This window comes from Guillardia theta (assembly GCF_000315625.1).
Source record: "Guillardia theta CCMP2712 unplaced genomic scaffold GUITHscaffold_146, whole genome shotgun sequence".
Lineage (NCBI taxonomy): Eukaryota > Cryptophyceae > Pyrenomonadales > Geminigeraceae > Guillardia > Guillardia theta.
The window spans coordinates 98,355-122,703 of NW_005434528.1; the positions used below are offsets into that span (position 1 = coordinate 98,355).

The following is a 24,349-nucleotide window of genomic DNA, read 5'->3' on the forward strand; positions in this document are numbered from 1 at the left end:
CTCCGCTTAGTCAATGGCCTCGCCGCCGGCATCGGCTTTTCCCGCCATTGAGTTGGGGATGTGAATCGACAGAAGAATACGCTGACGTGGGTCAATGCAGTCCAGTATGCCCTCGAGCTCTACCAAATTGCATAGCTCGCACTGGGTCATTGCGGCACTAGATCTCTTGGAACCTTGAAGCGACAGCTCCAGGAGAGGTATCTACCGCCGAGCCTCTTGTCGCAGTTGGTTCTTCAACTCGATAATCTGCAACAGGAGCCTGCATGGTGTAAGACTCAATTCGACAAGCCGAGGATGGGGAGATATGACAATTTCATCAATTGCCACCACAGGCTCGAGCTCTCAAGGTGGCCGGAAGTACAAACATGGACGTGTGCAGGTCCAAGGGAGAAGATCCTGGAAGGATGGAGGCAACAAGAATGGCGCCCATGATACAGGCTCCTTGTTGGGTTTTCCCTTGTCACGTGTCCTTTCCCTGTTGCTTCCTAGCATCGAGAATAAACTCGATTGTGTTCACACCTGCTTCTTTATCTTTTGAGGTTTTAAGAGTATTCGTCTCTTGGCTGCTTAGACATAGACCTAGGGTGTAACGCGTCTTGGTAGTCGAAAGTTTTCATATTTACTTTGTGATGCAGCGTGGATTGATATCATGGTTTGAGGTAAACCATGCTTGCCATGCCTTGTGCTTGCATGTTGTCTGGATTCCATATTCAGGTTTGGATCGACGTTGGGTAACATAGACGCCAGCAGCAGTCAGACTGCTTTCTTGCACCTTGCTGGGACTACCATGCACTTGTCAAAGTTTTTGAAAGACGATTTACGCAAAAAGCAGGCTAGTATTCATCGGCACAGCCTTCATGGTCAGGTGGAACTGAATAGGTGATTCATCTCCTTGCTGGCCCTAGACAACGACCTTGACTCAAACGGCATCAGCTAGACATGGAGTACAGCTCCGACGGGTCTCCGATCAATGCTGACCTTTTGACATCACTGCTCGACTTGATGAACCACCCATCTGTCTCATTTCTCTAGACGATGCAATGGGCATACGGATCCAATTTGCTTGCTTCCAGCTCAAAAGATTCATTTCAGTATGCGTGACTTACCTTTGCTGTTTAAAATCAAAATTGAATTGGCACATTGGATTCGTCTCGAGATCCGCATATCGGTCTTGTATGATCATAGATGTTATCATCGATTGCGTTTCGCACCATCATACCCATGTCGTAGAGATGTGCGTTGGAACTAACGATCTGTTGCAAGATCATTCACAAGTACTTCATCCTTGTCGGCCTAGAGCTACTGCAGCACCATTGGGCGTCTTTTGCTATCTGCTCAGACCGAGTCAGGTGAGTTGCCGCGCCTGACTCAGTAACCCCTAAGCCCTCATCGGTCGGATTGAGATGGGCAGCTTGGTATCCTCCCACGAGCTAATGCTCAGCCGCTTCAATAACTCGAAAGAAGAAGCCAATGTCTGAGCCGAGAGGCAAATATTGCACAGTGTATGACAACGAGTCATGGATAGGACAGGTCAAGTACCAAATGCTCGCAAGTGGAGCCCATTCATTCAGCCAGTACTCTCCTGCTCGTTGAAGCAGCAGCCTGCAATCCAGTCTTGCACTTGCATGCAACATGTCCGAGCAAGTCGATGCGCCTCCTCACGCAAGCGCACTGAAGTCGTACGGCAGGGAACGTGCAGCTGACTCTTGACAGAGGAAGGGAAGGATGGTAGAGGCAGCAAGACCTTCAAGACATAAGTGTGCTTGAGAAAGCAGGAGGATGAGGGATTGCTAGGATTGGGCGAAGCTTGTTGGCTTTGGCGACGGAGTGCTAATTAGCACAATCGGTGCCAATTCATGGAAAAAACAAGAAGTAGGTTGTCACAGATCGCCACTTTCATCATGAAGAATTTCTCCTAGAGCTAGGAATGTTCATTGTGAGCCTTGTTTCGATGTGATCCACAGGGTAGGGATAAGACGAGGTGGGCTAACATTGATTCAACTGCGATGTACAGGATCTGAAACTCACTTGTTCTGAAGCGATAGGTGTGAGACAGCCTGTCAAAAGTTTGAAGTCAGCAGAGGAATCCTGATGGCCATGGGGTATGGGCCATAGGCAAAATGGTGCTTCGATGGGAGGCAGAAATCAGGACATCTTCAAAGTAGAGTACCTTAATCATCGTGGCCCTTTGACATCTTGATCCTATCCTAGCATCACTGATCTTGCATTTGATAACAGGATGATTGATTGTCGTAGATCATAGGCATCGTCGATGATTCGAGCTTTCTCTGACCCTAGCATCGTTGATCCCAGGACAAAGCATTGTTGATCGTAGCATTTGGTCACCTTAATCTCAGCATCTTTGATCCATGCAGCAGTCATAGGTTTCATCCTCCTCTGACAGCCTCTGCCCACCGAAGATGCTGCAGGCATCTTGCCATTCTTGCTGCACGTAATGCGCTCTCATGCTGACAGTCCTTGGGCAAACCCCAGTGCGAGCTGAGTTGCACCTCAGGGTGAATCGAGCCGCATAAAGGTTTGAATGCGTTATAAAGGGGTGGGGGTGGGGGTGCCTCTGTAACCAGGTGGACAGGGTGAGCCGTGACGTGGTGACATGGGTGGATCGGACAGGTGGAGGAGGTGAGAGGGGGTGGAGAGATGAAGGTAGATTATTGAAGATGAGTGGGGTGGTGCGCCATCTCCTGTCACGGACCTCTTGTAAGGTTTCAAGGTTATCCGAAGCTAGCTACCCGTGGCCTGCCCCCAACTTACCCGGGTGAACAGAAGGGTGTGGTCGTCTCGATCAGGGGGTGGAGGTGGACGTTTGAGGGGTCCATGGGATGTTAAACGATCCTCGTGGTGAAAAATGACAGGTGGAGGTTGGGGGGGTTCGAGGTCCGAATTTACGGGGTAGGGACCGTCCGAAACAGCACTGGAAGAGGGGTCCATAGGGTCGGGGGTGGTGTGGCTTTTCAAGAATGTTCTTCTGACCCTTCAGTACCCCTGCGGTCTCTGGAGTTCCTACAGGTGGGCTGGTACCCCCCCACCCTCCCTTGGAAAATACCTGGCAATCACCTCGATTACCGTCACATGAGGTAGGGTACCCTACCCTAAATGCCGATTTCATGTTCAAAGTTCGATGGCTCTGTCTTGATTTTTGAAATTATTGCGATAAATTTCAGAGTTGCTACCACGAGAGAACCTTTCGACCCCCGCTGGATAGGTCCGCTGTGCTCAGGATCAGCGCATGGGGATGGTGGGGGCTACGAGCATGCAGACGAGGGTTGCGGCGGTGTGGGGGAGGAAGACACTTGTATGGCATCTTCTTGTGATGTGCTCACTTGTACCTCTCACCTGCTCTGAGAGTGCTCCCTCGGAATCTTCTTTCATTTCAAGTACTCCAGCAATCTCCTCGTCCTCCTCCTCTACTCCAGCCTTCTCCTCCTCCTCCTCCTCTACTCCAATCATCTCCTCGTCCTCCTCTACTCCAGCCTTCTCCTCCTCCTCTACTCCGGTCGTCTCCTCCTCCTCCTCTACTCCGGTCGTCTCCTCCTCCTCCTCCTCTACTCCGGTCGTCTCATCGTCTACGACGTCGACTACTCCAGCCATCTCTTCGACTCCAGAAAGTACTCCGGTCGTCTCCTCCTCCTCGTCTACTCCGGTCGTCTCCTCCTCCTCGTCTACTCCGGTCGTCTCATCGTCTTCGTCTACTCCGGTCGTCTCATCGTCTACTACGTCGACTACTCCGGTCGTCTCATCGTCTACGACGTCGACTTCTCCGGTCGTCTCATCGTCTACTACGTCGACTACTCCAGCCATCTCTTCGACTCCAGAAAGTACTCCGGTGATCTCCTCCTCCTCCTCTACTCCGGTCGTCTCCTCCTCCTCCTCCTCTACTCCGGTCGTCTCATCGTCTACTACCTCGACTACTCCAGCCATCTCTTCGACTCCAGAAAGTACTCCGGTGATCTCCTCCTCCTCGTCGTCTACTCCGGTCGTCTCCTCCTCCTCCTCGTCTACTCCGGTCGTCTCATCGTCTGCGACGTCGACTACTCCGGTCGTCTCATCGTCTACTACGTCGACTACTCCAGCCATCTCTTCGACTCCAGAAAGTACTCCGGTTGTCTCCTCCTCCTCGTCTACTCCGGTCGTCTCCTCCTCCTCCTCGTCTACTCCGGTCGTCTCATCGTCTACTACCTCGACTACTCCGGTCGTCTCATCGTCTGCGACGTCGAGTACTCCGGTCGTCTCATCGTCTACGACGTCGACTACTCCAGCCATCTCTTCGACTCCAGAAAGTACTCCGGTGATCTCCTCCTCCTCGTCTACTCCGGTCGTCTCCTCCTCCTCCTCGTCTACTCCGGTCGTCTCATCGTCTACGACGTCGACTACTCCGGTCGTCTCATCGTCTACGACGTCGACTACTCCGGTCGTCTCATCGTCTACGACGTCGACTACTCCAGCCATCTCTTCGACTCCAGAAAGTACTCCGGTTGTCTCCTCCTCCTCCTCTACTCCGGTCGTCTCCTCCTCCTCCTCGTCTACTCCGGTCATCTCATCGTCTACGACGTCGACTACTCCAGCCATCTCTTCGACTCCAGAAAGTACTCCGGTCGTCTCCTCCTCGTCGTCTACTCCGGTCGTCTCCTCCTCCTCCTCGTCTACTCCGGTCGTCTCATCGTCTACGACGTCGACTACTCCAGCCATCTCTTCGACTCCAGAAAGTACTCCGGTGATCTCCTCCTCCTCCTCCTCTACTCTAGCAATCTCCTCCTCCTCGTCTACTCCGGTCGTCTCCTCCTGGACTACTCCGAGCGTCTCATCGACTCCAGAAAGTACTCCGGTTGTCTCCTCCTCTTCCTCTACTCCGGTCGTCTCCTCCTCCTCGTCTACTCCGGTCGTCTCCTCCTCCTCCTCGTCTACTCCGGTCATCTCCTCCTGGACTACTCCGGTCATCTCATCGTCTACTACCTCTACTCCGGTCGTCTCATCATCTGCGACGTCGACTGCTCCGGTCGTCTCATCGTCTACTACGTCGACTACTCCGGTCGTCTCATCGTCTACTACGTCGACGACTCCGGTCGTCTCATCGTCTACGACGTCGACTGCTCCGGTCGTCTCATCGTCTACTACGTCGACTACTCCGGTCGTCTCATCGTCTACGACGTCGACTACTCCGGTCGTCTCATCGTCTACTACGTCGACTACTCCGGTCGTCTCATCGTCTACTACGTCGACTACTCCGGTCGTCTCATCGTCTACTACGTCGACTTCTCCGGTCGTCTCATCGTCTACGACGTCGACTGCTCCGGTCGTCTCATCGTCTACGACGTCGACTACTCCGGTCGTCTCATCGTCTACTACGTCGACTACTCCGGTCGTCTCATCGTCTACTACGTCGACTGCTCCGGTCGTCTCATCGTCTACTACGTCGACTACTCCGGTCGTCTCATCGTCTACTACGTCAACTACTCCGGTCATCTCATCGTCTACGACGTCAACTACGTCGACTACTCCGGTCGTCTCATCGTCTACTACGTCAACTACTCTGGTCGTCTCATCGTCTACGACGTCGACTTCTCCGGTCGTCTCATCGTCTACTACCTCGACTACTCCGGTCGTCTCATCGTCTGCTACGTCGAGTACTCCGGTCGTCTCATCGTCTACTACCTCGACTGCTCCGGTCGTCTCATCGTCTACGACGTCGACTGCTCCAGTCGTCTCATCGTCTACTACGTCGACTACTCCGGTCGTCTCATCGTCTACTACGTCGACTACTCCGGTCGTCTCATCGTCTGCTACGTCGACTACTCCGGTCGTCTCATCGTCTACTACGTCGACTACTCCAGTCGTTTCATCGTCTACGACGTCGACTACTCCGGTCGTCTCATCGTCTACGACGTCAACTGCTCCAGTCGTCTCATCGTCTACGACGTCGACTACTCCGGTCGTCTCATCGTCTACGACGTCGACTACTCCGGTCGTCTCATCGTCTACGACGTCGACTACTCCGGTCGTCTCATCGTCTACCTTCAGGACACCATCCTTGAGTTCTCCCGTGCCGACTTTTCAGTTGTGTGGCAACGGAGTTCTTGACCCTGGTGAGACTTGTGATGATGGAAACACAATCTCTGGCGATGGTTGCAGCTCGCTGTGTCGAGTTGAGCCATACTGGACCTGCAGCAATCCGGTGGAGACCACGGAGGAGATCTTCTCGTCGCCTGTGACCAGCACACCTGTGCAAACAACGCCTGTACTGCAGATGACCGAGCATCTGTCTCTGTGTACATGGCTTGCTACTCCCCAGTGGACCGGACTCTCCGTGCTGAGCGGATCACAGTACGCAACGATGCTGAACCAGCTGACCATCTTGTTGACTTCCAACTTTCCTCTCAAGGTTGGAAGCAATTTCTCCATCATTGGTCTCAATGTCACTATCGACGGCAACCCCGACAATGTCTCAGTCTCAGGCAATGACATATTGTCTTATGCTCTCTGGTCGGATACAGCGGGCAAGCTTACCGTGTTTGTCAAGGCTGAGGTCAACTCCACTTCCTTCACTGTGCAGGTCGTCAACCCATCATACGGCAGAGATCCGATCACGCTTGGCGCTGTGTGCTCGGACTGTGTGAGCTTTGCTCCTTCCTATCTGGTCTACAATGCAAACCTCACAAGCGGCCTCGCCACGGTCGCCCTCGCACCCAGCTCTTGCGGGAAGGACGGCCAAGGGATCGCACTGTACGGCAGCGACTGTCAATACAAATGCTATGGTGTGGTCACAGATAAATATTGTGTCTGCAATGCGGGGCAGTTCGGGCCAGGCTGCTCTCAGAGTCTGGGAACTCCTTCTCAGGTGCAAACAAAGTCCATTCCGCCAGGTGAGGCAGCATCTATCTCAGGATCGGGCGGGCTCTCGGTGAGTCTTCCAGCTGGGGCTCTGCTGGGGTCTCAGACCATTAGCGTGGCGGTCTACGACGTGTCAAATCTTAACCTATCTCAAGGAACTACGGAGACGCTTGTACCAGCTGGGCCCGTGATCATCTTTACTCCAGCTGGTCTGCGGTTCAAGAAGCCGATAACCATCCGCATCCCGTACAATCCTGACAAGATACCAGCAAATCTTCGACCCTACGTGTTCTACTACAACTCATCGTCATTGAATCCGTGGGAGCGACAGATTTCTACCCCAAGACCGAACGCGACTCCTCCGGTCTTGGAGGCTTTGATCGATCATTTTTCGGGGTTTACTCCTCTTGGTGCAAATCCTCCCTCGAATAGCGATTCATCTTCTCCGGCTTCTTCGTCGACTGGTTTGACCACAAGCTCGACGATTGGCTTATCCACTCCATCCCCTCTCTCGCCCTCGCCCTCGCCCTCTCCTACTCCACTTTCTCCTATTCCATCTCCTTCACCTACTCCTTCTTCTCCTTCATCTCCTTCTCCTCCCTCTCCGAATGTTCCTCCACCACCGCCTTCTCCATCAGGAGGTGGCAGCGGTGGTGGTGGAGGCAGTGGAGGAGGAGGTGGAGGCGGCGGCGGTGGTGGAGGTGGAGGTGGAGCTCCAAGTCCGCCTTCAGCCCCAGCTGCTCCACCTACTTACACAGCCTCAAGCTCGGCCTCCGGCTTTGCGGTTCGATTGCAGGTCGTCTCGCCCATGTCAGACACCTTCTTCAGCTCCAACTCCGACCAGATCAAGCAAGCGCTGGCGGAGGGACTCAGACTCAACGTCGCCGATGTCAACAGCCCGACGGTCATCGGATACGTGCAACGACGGTCCAACCAATCTCTCTCTTTCTCGGCAGACTTGAAGGTGGACAACCCCTTGGGCTTTGTCGAGTCAGTACAAGCCAACGCATCTCAGACGTTGACGAGATTGAACGTGGCTTTCTCGCAGAGGAGCATCCCCGACGCTACATCTTTCAGCATATCATTGATACCGCCGCCTGCTCTGTCCTCGGGCGCGATCGCAGGGATCGCCATCGGGTCAGTGGGAGCAGGGCTGGTGCTGGTGGCTATCGGCTGGATGGTCTACAAGGAGAGGAAGAGAAGGAATGTGGAGAAGCGATACGCTATCTCTGAGCCGCCTGCACAACAAGCAGCTCCGCTTCCTGTTCAAGAGTCTCCAGTAAGTGCAGATGGCTTCAGCGTAAGCAGTCAGTTCGTTGTAGAACCGACCTTTCAAAATCAAGGTTTTCACTACTACAGATGGAGCTGAGGCCCTGACATGTCTTGAATTTTGAAAAACACAACAAAATCTAATAATCTTCTGTAACTACAATGATGAACTGTGATTTGAAAGCAAATAGATTTAACATGAAACTCGACACACACATTCGCTTTTGTTCATCAGACGATTACGTGTCCAAAACCAGGTGGGCGTGCAACAAGAAGATTATCCTCGTAAAACTTCAGCCCTTGTACGATCATGTCCAGAGAAACAGATGAAGCTCCATGTATCTGCTGTAGACTTCCACTGGCCGGTCCCATCGGCGGTCGGTTTGACCCTGACACTGCATGGAGATAAAGGCGGATCCTTGCAGCTTGTGGCTTGTCCTGGAGGAGGATACCAAGCTCTTGATCGGAGTTGATCAGGATCTTGTCGCCATCGTCATCTATGTAGCTTAGCTGCAAGCAGCTCGTTGGGAGGCCCTTGAGATCTTCACTAAAAGCGCTTTGAAGTCCTTCCATCACCATCCTGTAACCACCTACAGGATTGCCAAGATGATCGAAGTCAAAGCTCCAATTGAGATGTCTGAAGACAGCTTCTTTCTCTCTTTGTACAAGAGATACCTTGAAGTTCATCTCACGATGTCTCAAGGAGCTGGAAGTCTGCGCCCCTGACTTTGGCATGAACGAGTGTTCAGATGATAACCGCGTAGGAAAAGTTTCGTTCGATTCGACGTGCGCGTTGCGACTCGTTCTGCGAGGCCTTGAGAGGCCATGACGCTTGATAAACCGAGAGTACCAGCCATGAGACGCTTTGAAGTCTGACACCCCCATCTCGCTTGCCACGTTCATCGCACACTTGCAAATCTGTGACCTGCATCCCAACCCAAGACCGGCCTCTACTATGCATTCATGGATTCGCTTCTCCAGTTCTAGATGTGAATCGTTGGGAGCATAGCGCTTGATGCTCGCATGAAGACCACAACCAGATATGTATTTCAGTCTGCAAACATTCTCGGCCTTGAGAATTTTAGATATTGCGGATCTGCTCTTCCCAAACATCGTTGCGAGCTGGCCCTGGGTCATGAAGACTTCAGGGTTTGTTGAAGTATAGCACTTGATGATTTCCATCTTCTCTCCAAGAGTCAGGTTGCTCTTCTTGTTGTCAGCTTTCTTACATGAACCGCGGTCTGCCTTTGTCGTCTCCTTTGCTAGACTTGGCATGTTTCGAGCCCCTGACTCTGCAGATTCTTGTTGAAGAGGGGTTTGCTGAGCCATTGGAGGTGAGAAGAGACAAGGTTGCAGGTTCCCAAGGCCGCACAACTTGGCGAGAGTGTCGAAGTTCTTCACAGGCAGAAGTGTTTGCATGGCTGATGAACAAGCAGCTGGTCCTACCCGCCCTCAGAGGATAGGTCCACCAGACCACCCCACCCCCCTCGACCTCCTCGCTGCTTAAAACTAAACTCTCTGTAGTAAGAAACTCTTTCTTTTTCTTTTTTGGCAGAAGGTTCGCACTGCAGCATCGAAATGCCGCCGACAAATTTGAATATTTGTCTGCACCAAATTCTCAATGTGTCAAGATTTTTCGAAATATAAGCCATTTTTGCAGGTGTCAGATCGGATGTCCATGGGAATCTATAAAGCACTTTGGGAGGATATGAAGAAGGAAATATCCTACCGCTTTATACGGTCCCGCCTCAGGACGCATCAGATTGTTCTGAGGCGTGCCTACCGAGGCCTCCTACAGCTTATACCAACCAATTTTTTTCAATTTTTCCTACATCGCACACGACATGGGCAGGTGTCATGTTAATTACAATTGTAACCCGTTTAAGTCGAAAATATTTTGTAAATCCTTGCCGTTGAATACTTTGCCGTTGAAACTTTGCCGTTGCATTTGCGAACAGTTGCGTTTCAGTTTTCCGACGCCCTCTCCGACGCCCTTTCGGACTCCCCGAGTCCGACTCCTCGACTCGCCGCCGGTCAGCCTGCCCGGCCCGGCGCTCCGGTGTTGTAAGTATTTCAAGTTTGTAGTAAGTAGTAGTACTCCGTTTACTCAGAGTTAAGTTATCAAAAAATCAGTACGAGGACAATCAGGAGAGTTGAGGAGGCTTGACCTAAACCCAATCCTGCCAACTGCTGTTCCCCAAACTTAACTGATACCTTCACTTAACAGCGCGCGGACCATTCGCCCGCGCCTTGAGACGCATACCGGAATGCACCCGCGATGATGGCAGCGAAAGACAGGGAGGCCTTAAGCTGACGAAAGATCTTGGACCGGTTGCGTTTGTAAGTCGGATAACCTGAGACGTCTGGCGAGGCCGAGAGGCCATCCAGCGCTGCCGTTTCCTTGTTCGCCGAGCGATCCGCCAGCCACCACAGAAAGCGCAACGCATCGTCCTGCAAGAGTCCATCAGTGCTGGCGATGATGGGAAGAAAGGCCTTTGGCGGGACGTGCTGGGCATATGCATTACGATGCTCTACTGACTGGCATGCCGGGCTCGTCGTCCCACTTTCCTCACGACATTGCCTCCTCCGCTGGGTCTGGAGGAGGTTCGGGGAACCAAAGACCTCGGAAGCAGGCCGGATTTCATCGACCTACCTCCCAGAGGACACCCATCCATCAGCCTACAGTCAATCCCACATCCCCACCGCCCCCTCCTCATTCGGCAAATCTTTCGGCTTACTTTCACAATCTGCGTCCACAAGACATGCCTTGTGGTATGTCGAATTGGCACAGAGCCCTCCCTATCTTTGCTCAACAGGGACCACATAAGCTTCCGGCGTGCGCTACAGTTTACGCTAGACCCGCTACAAGGTTACCCGGACTTGCATTGCGAGGAAGCTAAGATTATCCGGAGCTTGAACTTCGGACAAGCTTTTGCCAGAACTTCCATTCTTTCCTCGAACAGTCTACGCCCTAAGGGAAAATGGAAATGGTGACTTCAGTTGCCTTCTTAGGATTGCCAGCTGAGAACGTCATTGTTGCACAGTCATAGTTGATCATGATAACAGAGCGATGCTTCCCGTGAAGTTTGAAGATATCAATCCACTCAGGCTCGACAAGTTGAACAAGGCCGAGACAATGTGTCCCGCAACGCATGTTGCTACCGTTTGCACGACAGAATCCTGGAGACAACAAAACTGTGGAACTGTCTGGGAAGTCAACAGGATCCTGGGTCCGCATTTCAGGCAATCTACGAGAGGTGAAGGAATTTATGTGCTGAAAGCTGAGATTGACCAGTCTGGGCAATCGCTTGTCATCGCAGCACAGTCAAGCAGCAGTCATTATACCGAGACGGCGATGCAGATATTCATCCACCATCTGAACGATAAAGCGATGTCGTATTGCAATATGCTTGAGGTTAGAAAATGCTCGACGGTCCTTGAACCGCTGCGTTGTCGACGAGAATGATGGTTGCATCGCGCTGTACAAACCCCAGCTCGAGCAGAAGAGATCGTAGCGTCCGTCAGTTGGAGCAACTGTACAACTCGGCTTCCGTACTCGATAAGCTGACGACTTTCTGTAATTTGCTGGAGAAGTTAACTGGACTGCCGTTGAAAGAGATCACGATTCCCCCTTGAGAACGACGAGTGATTGAATCTGTTCCCCAGGTGGAATCGCTGCTATCAGAGTGTTGTGATAATATTGCTGGTTGAAGAACGTGCCCGATTGGGAGAACGTCAAGCCTTGTTCACGAGTATTGTAAACGAATTGAGTCAAGTGAATGACTGCCTTGACGTCGCTAACCCGAGGCTGTTTGGCAAACCGACTCAGCAGGCTGACCGCGAAACATATACGTGGTCTTGTTGCGGCGCGGTGCCAGGAGGGGCGGTGTATGATCTCGTTCAGGCTCTGCCTCATCTCCCTCTTCTAGAAGATCACGTTCTCCCGCAACGCAGTGGCGATTCCCTTGACGACGAAGTGGCAGGGGTGGCAGGGGGACGGCGCCAGGAAGAGGACGAGCAGCACCAGCGCCACGCTCGCCGACCTCAGGCTCCCGCTGTCCCCTTCTCTGCCCGGTCGTGCCCGTCCCGCATAGCGTCGTATTCGCGCCGCGCGGGCAGCTCAGTGTGGTGGAGGTGAGGCTCGCGCGCTCAGTGCCCTCCCTGCCCTTCAACCCGACCAAACGCGCTGGTGACGGTGGAGGATGCGCGCTGGGACTGTGCGGGTCGGTGCTTCCTTGGATCTGGCATCCGATACGACGCGGTTGTCCGCGAGGTCATGTTTTCGGAAGCGGCTGAGGTCGGGGATCGGGAAGCCTAGCGCCTGCAGCAGCGACCGGGACTCGCAGGTCTTCTGGGCGAGTGGTCTAAGGGCCTTACGACGACCTGGGCCAGAGCTAGCCTTCTTCCACCTGCCGGAGAGCAGCTTCGAGATCCACAACATGAAAGGCAAGTTCCGCGCCTAGTCGAACTCTTGTCCCTGATAAAGTTGCCATGGAGAGAGGCCGTCCCGATTCGTCAGGTTTGGTAAACTCAGTTGAAAATCAGCGTTGCTTGTTGGACCGAGAAATGCCAGAAACGCTGCGGAACTTGCGCCTGGTACGAGATTGCTCGATGGATCGTGGTTACTGTTCTGATCGCCCTCTCTGCTCGCCCGTTGGCAGCACTTGTGTAGTCCGGCGTAAAATTCCAGATAATATTTGCAAACTCCGATCCATTGTCGCTGACTACTGTCATGACCTTGGGTAGATCAAACTCTGCATGACTTCCTTGGTTTCGCCTTTAGATGTCAGAGGAATAGTTATGATAAATCCACTGTACGACCAAGACGCGGCTACTTCTAAGATATCGATATCCGCCTTGGGCTTTGAGAAGTAGCTTCGCAAATTTGCTTGCACGACAGACATGACAAGGGCTCGCTGTAAGATGACACGGTTGAACTAAATGTGACCTTATTGTTACCAACATTCTTTGGATCCTGTTCGATGGATGTCCGAGCCTGAGATGCCAGACCACAGAAGGCACTGGGCAGTATGGAATAGATAACATGTCCTCGCTGCTCAATGATTTCAGTGTACAACGCCGCAGACATCTTAACGAAGATCTGCCCGGTCTCCAAAATTCGACAGCTCGCTCAGTTCTTGTTTGGCAACGACATGTCTCGGATCGACAGTTGAGCGACGCTGCTGCGAAGTCATGGAAAGTCATCTGAGCAACACTGATGACATTCGGAAGGGTTCACTGAATGTACAACTTAATCAGGGAAATTTTATATCCACATCGTATATCTGAATACTGAACTTCATGACAGGCTGAACCTCTGATAACATCTGATGAATGACATCAGCATCGAGCCTCGCATCATCCCTATGTCAAGTGACATGGACGAGTCACAGGGATCCCCCAAGCAGAGCCAGGAGTCGCACATGATGACGACGGGGCCACAAGACAGCTCTCCCACCATGATAAGTGCGGCAAAGAAGCTGTGGGGTGACAAGAGGAAAAAGTCGATGATGGAGGGATCAGTCCTGTTCAAAGCTCTGAATGTCAAAATTGACAAGAGCTGTTTTCAGGAGAGGAACTACCTCAGAATTCCGCTGGTCGAGCGCCGCGATGTTGATACAAGCCGCACGGCAGATGCAAGGGAGGTTGTGAAGACCGAGGAAGGAAGACGTCCCTGAACCTCAGAGTACAAGCCATGGCATATTACGATGGCAACCTGATGACATGAATCGCGTGCAGACGTCGGCTGTGTATTCACTGTTGTACGAGCCGGATGGGCACTCCACGCATACCGCGGGCGCGGCGGTGTAGTACCCTGGCACGCAGAGACAGTCGCTCTGGTTGGTCGAGCCCGGGGCGCTCCAGGAGTTGGCCGGGCACCTCGTGCACTGCGCGTCCCCCGTGCTCGCGCGCGGTAGCGCCCCGGGCCGCACATGCAGTTGAGGATAGTGGTGCTCCCCTCTGGGCCCTTGTTTCCTTCGTTGGGGAAGCGAGTGCAGGGCTCGATACCGGCCGATGCAGAGATGAAGAAGCAGCCGATGAAGTCATACCTTCGATCGAAGTTATGAAATGATGCTGCCAGGAGTGAAGGAGGTTCCAGATGGGAAGAAGTCAGGAGGCTGATTGCATACTATGATGGAAGGAGGAATATCCAGCATGAGCAAGAATAATGCAGCTTCGGGCAAGACGACCAGAGACCCAGCATGACTTCACCTTGATGCCAAGCAGCAAGCTTCCGAGGCTACTCTATGCAAGGGAGAGAAGACTGGGGGACGACGCGCGAAGAGCCAACGGTGGCAAGTCAGTTGAAAGGTCTAGTCAAATTTGACAAGGACTTCGACGGGTTGGAGGTGCAAAGAGGCAACTGATCAGAGCAAGCCTCAGCTCAGGTCATGTCAATTAGTCGATGTGGCTCTGTGCACAAGCTCACGGAAAGGACAGCAACAGGTACAATAGGGACGACGTAGCAGGATCACGAAGAAGACAGCAAGAACCTAGGACCCATGGATGGCAGCAGGTGATAAGCGAGTCAGCTCATATCAGTCTGCGACAGGACAGCAAGTGACAGGAATTATGGCTAGTGGGAAGTTGGAAGTATCACCCCTGCCAGTCATGGACATTGAAGGACAAGGGGTTCGATCAGAGAAGACTGAAGGCACGAGACCACCTCTCAGTAGGTTGCAGGGACACACAGCTTCTGTCAAGGCCAAGGGAGCAACTGTGTCAACTCGACAGGAAGCGTTGGATGAGAATCGAAGACCTCGTCATGTCAAGCCTATGACTCTCTCTCAGGAAGCCTTCAGGGTATGGGGCTAGGACTCGGACCGGTCGAAGGATCATACCGCGGATACGAAGCGTAGAGTACCGGTAGTGGTAGTTCCTAGGACAAAGGAGAATGAGGTGAAGGGTCTCTGTGAGACTGGATTGCTTGAAGTAAATAAGCTTGAACATCTGTACCAATCTCCCATCACCTCTGTTACTTCTCTGAATCCTGATATTATTCCTGCGCGGCCATCGGTGATCGCAAGTATCACCACTATAGATAGTGCCACGTCAAAGTTCGAGATCACTTGCGCGGGAAGCGGATACTACTTCAACGGAGTTTTCTTGTTGTCTGGAAACGCAGGGGTAAGACGCATTGAGGTGACGGTACAGGGAAACAACTGCCCCTTAGGAACTACTGTCAATATCGAGTCTCCGAACCCAGCTGGAGCCTACATTGATGGTTTGACAGGGTCGACCTATGCGGGCCAGCAAGCCTCTGCGATTGTCTACCTGAATGGAAACAGTGTGTCTCAAGTGGTACTCCAGAACGGAGGTAGTGGATACATATCAACTCCTTTGGTTACTTTTCCGGCTACGTGCAATGCTCAGGCGAGGGCGCACATCTCCCAGAACTTCTCGTCGAGCATTGCGATGAGATACGAAACAGGCAACACCTTCTTGTACGACTGGAGCAGAGACCAGACCGACACCTTGACGGGCCTTTACTCGTCTGAGTTCTCGTCTGTCTGCTTGTTCTCTCTCGAGACGGCGGCGAGCGGGTCAGCAGAGATAAACTCTGGGTATGTGGCATCGATTGCCATTACCCACGCTGGTACAGCCTGCATGACCCCTACAATTACTGTGTCCGCACTGTCTGGGGTGTCAGTAGCTGCACAAGCGAAGGTCAACGTGACGTACGGCGGGTATGGATACACGTCAGCACCATCACAGGTTGCGGAGGCGCGACTGCGCAGGCCTTCTTGAGCTACTCCAACGTCGATGTGCTTGTCGGAGGATCAGCCTCGTTCTCCAGGTAGACTCTCGCAGAGAGGACGAGGTACTACTTCGCTACCTCGCTGCCGGTCAAGAGCTCGTATGTGAAGGGATATGGAGTGTCGGGGATGGTAATCATCGGCGGTACGCTCGCGGGAGACTGCTACAGCTTTCCTTACGTGGTATCAGCTCTGCAAACTTCATGGAAAAGCTACAACTGTATCCCATCAGTTCAGCGCTGTGCCCGACGTCGAGTTGCTATCCCATACCTTTACAGAGCATTGTTATAAACTATGAGCACGTATTGCAATTCAGTCTTTCATCAAGCCTCCTGACTGGGATGAGTCATGTTGAGTTTTCAATATACGACTCCAACGGCCTGTGGCTGCAGAAAGTAACCGCGGAAGTGCCTCATGACTCTCTTTCCATGAAGTTGTTGAGCGCTGAGTTCTGTCAGGTTTGCAATGCTAATTCAGTCTGTGCCAGTAACGGCGTTTGTGACGATGGAGCTGTCAGTCTGCAGTTCTCCGAGTATCAGGGGATGAGGACGTTGGTTGCTCCAGCCATCGCAACGAGCACCGTCACGTTCACTGTAATGTACCACGAGGCGATGCAAAGCAATTACGAGCTGTCGTTCGATGTCAAAGTTGGGCAGTTCTACCTGAATGTTATCTTCTGGAAACAGATCAGTGTGAGCGAATGGAAATTAGCAGCAAGAATACCCCAGTCATTGATTCCAGGGTTTCACCCCTGTGCCATTCACTTCCTTTGGGTTGATCCTGTTTACGCAAGAAGTGACGTGTATCAGTGTTTGCAATGGAGAGAGCCAGGTCACATTTAGCGTCCAGAACCTTCCGAGTGCAAGTTCATTGTCATACAACTATGAGCTTGACCGGGTTCGCAAGCAAGAAAGTCTTCATTTACACGTATAGTCGAGGTCCAAGATCTCCAAGGCGATCTGTTCGTCTACAGGATCGAGCATGCAGCTAACTTTCGATCAAGATGCCACTGAATACGTTCCCTCGACTTGGTTTTCTTGCAGCAAATCTCTATCGTTCACTCCTGCTGCTGCCTCTACCTGTCTTCTCACTGGCAATCAGAGCGTGTTTGTTAACTTCAGTAATGCGCAGCCCTCGCTCCCCGGAGATGGTGTCCAGGTGCTGTCGTCTGCATCCTTGACAGCACCCAACGTCGTCAGCAAGGTAGAGTTCTCCTCAAGGCCAATAGGTGGGAACTACCTGCCTGTCATCCTCGGTCCCTCAACGAATGATTTCTGCACATCGCTCCGCCTGCTAGCGTCTGTTGAAAGTAGGAGGATCTCGAGATTCTTCTGGTCCTGCTCCAACAACCAGCAGCTGGACCAGCTCCTGCGCCAGAATCAGACGGACACGATAGACTTGAGCTTGGACGAGTTGACATTCATAGGGTATCAGCGCCAATACAACATCTCAGTTCAGGTAGTCGATGTCTTTGGTGTTGCAAGTGAAGTCGCACAACATGTTGTCTGGCAAACTCTCTCCTCTTCGATCTCTGCGGTGATTTCGGGACAAGCTGTCTACATGATGCATGAGGAAATACATCTGCGCGCAAAACTGTCTCCTTCCTCATGCTTGCAGCAATTTGACGATGTGATCAACACAACTCCAGCTGACATCTTTAATGTCACCAACCGTGTCGACTTGCAAATTCCTGCGTTTGCATTGCAAGTTGGATCTTACCAGGTGGAAATGACTGCATTCTTGTCCAACCGTCCATACTTGACGGGAGCTTCATCCTTCAGATTCGAAGTCAGGCAGAGCAATGCCTACATGTATGTGTTGGGAGGCTCTCCAGTTGAGGCCTCTGTAGATCAATGGTTCAGATTGAACATGATGCAGATTAATCCTCAGCAAGCTCCTAGCACGGCGACAACTTTCTCGTGGGTCTGAGTACAGCATGTTGCTGGCAATGCCCTTCCCTGCATCGACCAGAACACGTCGGCGTGATGTTTTCAAGCTCACAGACTTTGTATCTGGGCATCAACAACATTCTGCTTGATCATGAGAAGATACAGGAAGGGATGATCATAGTCAACGCTATCGACAGGCTATCCTTCCAGGCGCTGCTGTCAAACTCGACAGGCGTCAGTTATGAATGGAGCATACCGATGAGCCAGTACACCCTCAGCAACCTTCCAGTAGGATCAAGTTCAAACCTCTTTGCGTTTATCCCCTCGGGAGGCATGTCTTTGAGAGAAGTGGCAGTCTACTCCATATATCATTGACAGCTGTTCGCGGTGCAGTCCGTGGATCTGCGCAGATGGAGACTACATTGATGGACGTTGACGTGCCGCCGTTGCCCGGTTCCTGCTCGTACTGCCTCAACACCACCTCCTCCAACATCAACCCGCTAGTGGACGTGCTTACTGTTTCTTGCGGCAACTGGACTGATGAAGACCCTCCCTTGCGTTACAACTGATTTTTGGCACGAGCCGACATTGATTTCATACATGACCTATGTGCTTGCCTCTGGATCGCAAACCATCCTGACCTTTCAGCCCAATTCGGCTCTAAGTCACTTCCAGCTATTGTACACAAATGTACTTCTGGTTTCACAGACCGATCTTTGCACAGGAGACAGTAACTTGAAGCATCCAGGCTGATCAGCAAGGCATGGCCTCGCCGCTTGAAGTGACGTGGAGCCAGCATTCGTTTCCTGTGCCACAAGTCTCGTATTCTTCAACACACAGAAGTTGGATACAGGGCTTCTGCTGAGTCACCCTGTGTTGAGTCCCACCCCCTTGTTTCTTTACTCAAAGTTTTAAGTTAACCTTGCTGGTACGGGACGTTCCACCCCCCGCAGCAGGCTTCTCATGTAGGAGTCGCTCCCTACACGGGTGGGGTGGGGGTGGTCCAGTGCCGCCTCCTGCCGCCTATGCGCTTTAAGTGAACGACATATGTAAGGTTGCTGGAAGGTATTGCCATCGCTGCTCCTCGATCCTCCTGCCTTCCTGAAGACTATCAGATGAACCCTGCCTCTTTACCAGCTCGATTCAAACCTCCTCATGTCTTCCTGCCTTGTCTTCCTCTCCCTTCTCTTAAAGTGCTCTGTGCATGTTTCTGTACTGATTCTTCATCAGCCATGCGGGCTCTTTTATCCAAGGAGAATCGCGATAATTCATCAAAGTCAAGTGGACCTTCAAATCTTCGACCTTGTCTCTTCTCCAATCAGATTGTTCAGAAAATTCCTCCCCAACAAGAAGCTACAGAGTCCGGTGCAAGAAGCACAACGTCAAGGTTAAGCGATAATGCGATGGCAGAATGCGCTGACATGAAGCGCAACCTGACTCTTGGAGAGAAGATGGAAATCATCAAGTGCTATACTTCAACAAACCCTGAAGTTACTATGACCCATAGCCAGCTCGCAAAGATGTTTGGGATGAGCAGATCTGCTATTTCTAAAATTCTCAAGGCCGAGAACGTTTGCAGATTGAGACACATTACGAATTGTGGTCTTCATGCGAGCATCAAGCGCTATGCTCCCAACGATTCACATCTAGAACTGGAGAAGCGAATCCATGAATGCATCGTAGGGGCTGGGCTTGGATTTGGCGGCAGGTTGGAGATTCGCCAATACGCTATGGAAGTAGCAAGAGAGATGGGGTTGTCAGACTTCAAAGCGTCTCATGGCTGGTGCTCTCGGTTTATCAAGCGTCATGGTCTTACAAAGACGAAAATCTTGGGTCGAGACGTGTATGTGGAAACAAACAAAACTTCGCTTACGACTGTATCATCTGCATCATCGCTGACGCAGAAGTCAGAGGCGCAGACTTCCAGCTCCTTGAGACATCGTGAGATGAACTTCAAGGTATCTCTTGTAAGGGGAGGGCAAGAAGATGTCTTCAGACAGCTGAAGTGGAGCTTTGACTTCGATCATCTTGACAATCCTGTAGGTGGTTACAGGATGGTGATGGAAGGACTTCAAAGTGCTTTCAGTGAAGATCTCAAGGGCATTCGAACGAGCTGCTTGCAGCTAAGCTACATAGATGACGATGGCGACAAGATCCTGATCAACTCCGATCAAGAGCTTGGTATCCTCCTCCAGGACAAGCCACAAGCTGCAAGGATCCGCCTTTATCTCCATGCAGTGTCAGGGTCAAACCGACCGCCGATGGGACCGGCCAGTGGAAGTCTACAGCAGATTAATGGAATTCAACCTCTTCCTCTGGACATGCTTGTACAGGCCTTGAAGTCTTACGAGAACAATCTTCTTATTTCAACCCTACCTGTTGTATGAAACATGTTGGTCTGAAGAAAGAGTCAAATTGCGCAAACAAGGCTCCTCGCTCAATTTTGCATTGGGGAATACTAGTAAATAAAACATGGTAACCATTCGAACTCCTCAATCGCTCTTGATTGCAAAATTGTTGTAAATGTTCACATAATGTTATTACTTCATTTGGTTGCTGTCAAAGCAACATCTAAGACATACTTCAAGTTTTGTGCATAGTGAAGAGAGTATACTTGACCTCTGACTTGCCACTTGTATTCGACCCAACGACCTATGACAATACATCCTGTCCTGATGCTGAGATCTTGTCGGGGGGGTCGTCATTTGTAAAACTCCATTCAAACCATGTTTCAACAACGGAAGGTCGATCTCCCCTTACGGTAGGTACAGGTTGTTTCCACATGTGTGCTGATCAATGGTGACCAAAAGATTTCCTTGCATGTCTGCATCGGATGCATCGGATTGCTGCTGATCCAAAAAGCTTGATTGTACACAGTGAGTTATAACAACCATCATCCAAGATTGCGCTTCCATCATCAATCACAAACCAGGAAGCATGGAGAATTTCAAAATTGTGTACAAGTGACATCAATAGTTGGCAGCAGGATTCTGAAAGTAATTGAATTAAGAGCAATTGTGCTGCAAACAATCAAGAGATGATCGAATTCTTGAAGCAGAGGAAAAAAGAAGGAAAAACTTGAAACGAAGGAAGATTCCCAGGGAGCACTCTCAGAGCAGGTGAGAGGTACAAGTGAACACATCACAAGAGGATGAAATAAGAGAGTCTTCCTCCCCCACATCGCCGCAACCCTCGTCTGCATGCTCGTAGCCCCTACCATCATCCCCACCCCAATGCATCCCATCGAAGCTTCGAATGCCTCAAGTGAGACGTTTCCCGTGAGTCTTGTGGAGTACAACCCATTAGAAGCAGCCTGCTGGCATGCGAGGACCGGTTTCTCTTCCCTGCGAGAGAGTGAGCAAGGTTTCCTCTCGAAGAGCTGACGGGATGTTCAACATCTAAGGAGGAAAGCTTGTCAACTTCCAAGGAGAGATCACCCCTACTTTCCTCAGCCAAGAGACGGGTACGCCTGTCTCCTTCCTCGAAGGTATAAAAGGATCATCCTCGTCAGAACCAGGTGGTCTTCTTTTTTTCGTGTGTGAGCAAGATCTGCCGTGAGGTTCTGGGAGGATATTTCATAGATGTCAGCATCAGGCGAACTTAGTCTCGTCGGGAACCAGAGCAACACTTAGAAGACAAATAGATGCATTGTAGGGCATTCAAAAACAAATACATTGCAGAAAGATGCAATGAAGATACTTCTTAACACTCATCCTCTCCTACTGCCTCCATTTCCCTTCCCCTCTCCCTCTCCCCATATCCTCCACTTATCATTCGTTTCCGATTTCTGTATTGACTGAAAAAGAAAGGCAAACCGGAGCGAGTATACTGCATAAATCCGACAAACCCGCCTCAATAAAATACTAGGAAACGAATGAGGCAGCGAAAACCGCTACACCAACCACGCAAGCGACGGCATGCATGACAAGCGGGGAAACAAGGATCAGGACAACGTATAACATGAAGAAGACCAGCCGTACCTGCAGTGAAGGGAAGAAAGGCCTTTCTTCCCTCGAGTCGTCCGAAGGAGGGGCTCCAGGGGGAACGGGCGGCTCGTCCGCTTGACGGAGGGTACCATCCAGCCGAGAGAACAGAGGAGGGGTCGAGAATGTCCAGGTCTGCACACAGGGTAGTAGCGCTCCATAGTTAGAAGCTGGCCGAGGCGATGTAATAAGCTGATAGACTAACTCCTGCTTGAGGTGTGAAACCATCCCCGCCCTCCCCAGCGGAGACAAGAAAGAAGAGCTGGCCTGGCCGAAGTCAACGTCCGAGCCTCCGTCCGACACGGGCCCATCAAAAGCCTTGCCCAGCTCCAGAAGAACACTCTGGTCGAAAGCAGCGCATGCATCAGTCACCATTTCAGTATCGATGCCCCGTAAGAACTACTGCAAAGTTGGGAGGTGAGTAGCACGGATAAGGTGTTTACATGCGAAGGGGTGTAAGGTACTCAGCGATCCCAGCTTGTGGAGGTCATCGTCAAGAGCCGCAGCTTTTCCTGAAGCCAGTGTCTGATGAAGCCCCTAGAGCCCAAAGGTATGCCTCCTAGCACCACCCCCTCCATCTCGACCGAGAAGCTCCGCAAGTGCGCGAATTCTCGCTTGATGAAGGCAATGCTGTTCGGCCCGCAGGGTGTCGATACGTTTGCATTGTTGGTTGGCAACAAAGTCCCTTCACGAGGGTCCAATCTCTTTCAAGCACCCAAACAGATCTATAAAAATTCAAATTCTGAAAGAGCATTGCTGAGACCTTTGAAACTTCAAACTCGGCACGGGAGTACACAAGGATGGTGTACTCAGAAGGCTGAAGAGATCGGAGTAGAGGAGTAGGAAGAGGAGACAGGGGAAGAGGAGGAGGAAGAGTTTTATTCCCTTTTATTCCCCCCTGAGATGCCCAGAAGCTGTCTTGGGCTGTCCTTGATGTGCTTGCCCAGCAGACTCTGAGCTCTGCAAGCAGTATCCTGTCAAAATCTGAGCTCACTGAAACTCCCTGGAGCTGCAAATGATGGACATTGCTTTCGGCTTGTTCCCGCCGCATGACGTCACCATCACGTGCCATGGGACTTGGTCAAGTATCACATACGACGATACTAGAACCCTGTGGCGGCTTCCTTTGAGCCATTGTCTCATGCGCACAGACACGCAAAGAACGTGAGAGGTGGACGATCTTCTCGCATCGGATGAGCTCGAGGGAGAGGAAACAGGGAGGGTAAGAAACCTGGCTCAAGCTCCTCTCACATGATACAAGTCTCCAGCTAAAGCTGCTCAGCTAGGCTGCACCTTCCCAGCTCACCTCAAGGATCATCCCATTGGGTGGCTTGACAAGAGTCAGCGCAGCAAAACTCGAGGACACGCAGCCGGCAGTCAGAGGCTTGCAGGGTGAGCTTATAGAGGTCGTAGGTGACCGACCGGATCCCTCGCTGACTCTGAGGACTCGAAGTCTCCTTCTAGCCATTGTCATGAAGCTCTCAAGGAAAAGTCGGGGGTCAGTCACGTGACTGAGAGGGAAATGGGGGCTGTGGGTGGGCAGGTAAGGACTGTCGAGAAGGATAGGGGTTATGCAAGTACGGTCATGTGACTCGAGAGCGTCAGAGCAGGGGCTGATGTAGAGCAGGAACTTGCAAGATAACCAGACGCGAGAGAGGAAGGGGACGAGGGAGAGAGAGGAAGGCAGAGGTGTGGGAGAGGAGCAGATATCAAGACGAGCTTGACGAGTGTGGGACAACCTCGCACTTGCTGGATTACTTGTACATTCATGCCTTAATTCGTTATCTGTTCATGCATCTCTATCATTTCGATCTGTCAGGTGTTCCCCACACGGAACACACCTGACGGCTGAGGACCTGCAAGCTTGTGGTTGTGAAGGGTGGTGCCAGCAAGCAGGAGAACAACCGGGTCTCAAGCCTCTCAAGGACCCACCTCAGGACCTCTAAGACTGCCACGTTGTCTCCTTGGGTTGCAACATCACTCGGACCCTACCTGGTCTGTTGCAGAGGAAGGTACGGGTCTACTTCCTTCTTGTTGCCGAGGAGGCATGCAGAGCAAGACATCTTACATCGGAGAATCGTGTAAGAAGGATCGAAGGGGTGAGACTGAAGGGTCTCTGCCTCCACGCTTGCGTGTGCCCTCCTCTCTCCGCTGCTTCCTAGCATGACCTGAGAATAAACTCCTTTGAGTGCAGACCTGTCTCGTTGATGTTCGAGGTTTAGTGAGCATTCGCTCTGTGGCTGCTCAGACGTTGACCTGGGGTGTAGCACGACCTCAGCTGTTTGTATCATCTCTCGGACAACCTCTGCCGAGCTCCCTCCTTCGCCAAAGGTCCTGGCTTGGCTGGGATCTTGAAAGGTCGAACGAGCGTAATATTCACATGCACCGCTCTAAGAGTCTATCATCAATGTTGAAGTCGTATCTGCCATTCAAGAGTCTCTCCCCCTTTTTCATTCTTGTTGAGCTTCTCCTCTAGATTGGCATACACTGAGGCGTACCCTCTCCTAGGAGAGTCAGCGTCTTGGCTTCCTCCATCGGTTTCAGAACCACTCTCTGGTTGCTTCGTTCTAGCCAGTCATCGATTGTTCTGGCTTCTGCTCAGGGG

At 51.7% G+C, this 24,349-nt stretch overlaps 6 protein-coding genes across 6 annotated transcripts; 4 read left to right on the plus strand and 2 right to left on the minus strand.

The window, feature by feature from the left end:
- Positions 1-3,090: 3,090 nt before the first annotated feature.
- On the plus strand, positions 3,091-6,096 carry GUITHDRAFT_119421 (hypothetical protein; the record flags this gene model as incomplete). Its single annotated transcript, XM_005821339.1, has 2 exons — positions 3,091-3,095; positions 3,492-6,096. 2 exons carry the CDS (start codon positions 3,091-3,093, stop codon positions 6,094-6,096), a joined length of 2,610 nt encoding a protein of 869 aa, XP_005821396.1.
- A 166-nt stretch (positions 6,097-6,262) lies between these two features.
- Positions 6,263-8,215, plus strand: GUITHDRAFT_119422 (hypothetical protein; the record flags this gene model as incomplete). The annotated part of the gene is made up of 2 exons (XM_005821340.1): positions 6,263-7,310; positions 7,578-8,215. The coding sequence occupies 2 exons, from the start codon at positions 6,263-6,265 to the stop codon at positions 8,213-8,215; spliced, it is 1,686 nt and encodes a 561-aa protein (XP_005821397.1).
- Positions 8,216-8,346: 131 nt separating this feature from the next.
- Positions 8,347-9,534, minus strand: GUITHDRAFT_147253 (hypothetical protein; the record flags this gene model as incomplete). Its single annotated transcript, XM_005821341.1, has 1 exon — positions 8,347-9,534. One exon carries the CDS (start codon positions 9,532-9,534, stop codon positions 8,347-8,349), a length of 1,188 nt encoding a protein of 395 aa, XP_005821398.1.
- A 5,860-nt stretch (positions 9,535-15,394) lies between these two features.
- Positions 15,395-18,330, plus strand: GUITHDRAFT_147254 (hypothetical protein; the record flags this gene model as incomplete). Its single annotated transcript, XM_005821342.1, has 6 exons — positions 15,395-15,433; positions 15,490-15,831; positions 15,914-16,564; positions 16,806-17,795; positions 17,876-18,096; positions 18,117-18,330. 6 exons carry the CDS (start codon positions 15,395-15,397, stop codon positions 18,328-18,330), a joined length of 2,457 nt encoding a protein of 818 aa, XP_005821399.1.
- An 834-nt stretch (positions 18,331-19,164) lies between these two features.
- GUITHDRAFT_119426 (hypothetical protein) lies at positions 19,165-20,148 on the plus strand (the record flags this gene model as incomplete). The annotated part of the gene is made up of 1 exon (XM_005821343.1): positions 19,165-20,148. The coding sequence occupies one exon, from the start codon at positions 19,165-19,167 to the stop codon at positions 20,146-20,148; it is 984 nt and encodes a 327-aa protein (XP_005821400.1).
- A 1,476-nt stretch (positions 20,149-21,624) lies between these two features.
- GUITHDRAFT_119427 (hypothetical protein) lies at positions 21,625-22,119 on the minus strand (the record flags this gene model as incomplete). The annotated part of the gene is made up of 1 exon (XM_005821344.1): positions 21,625-22,119. The coding sequence occupies one exon, from the start codon at positions 22,117-22,119 to the stop codon at positions 21,625-21,627; it is 495 nt and encodes a 164-aa protein (XP_005821401.1).
- Between the last annotated feature and the right edge of the window lie 2,230 nt (positions 22,120-24,349).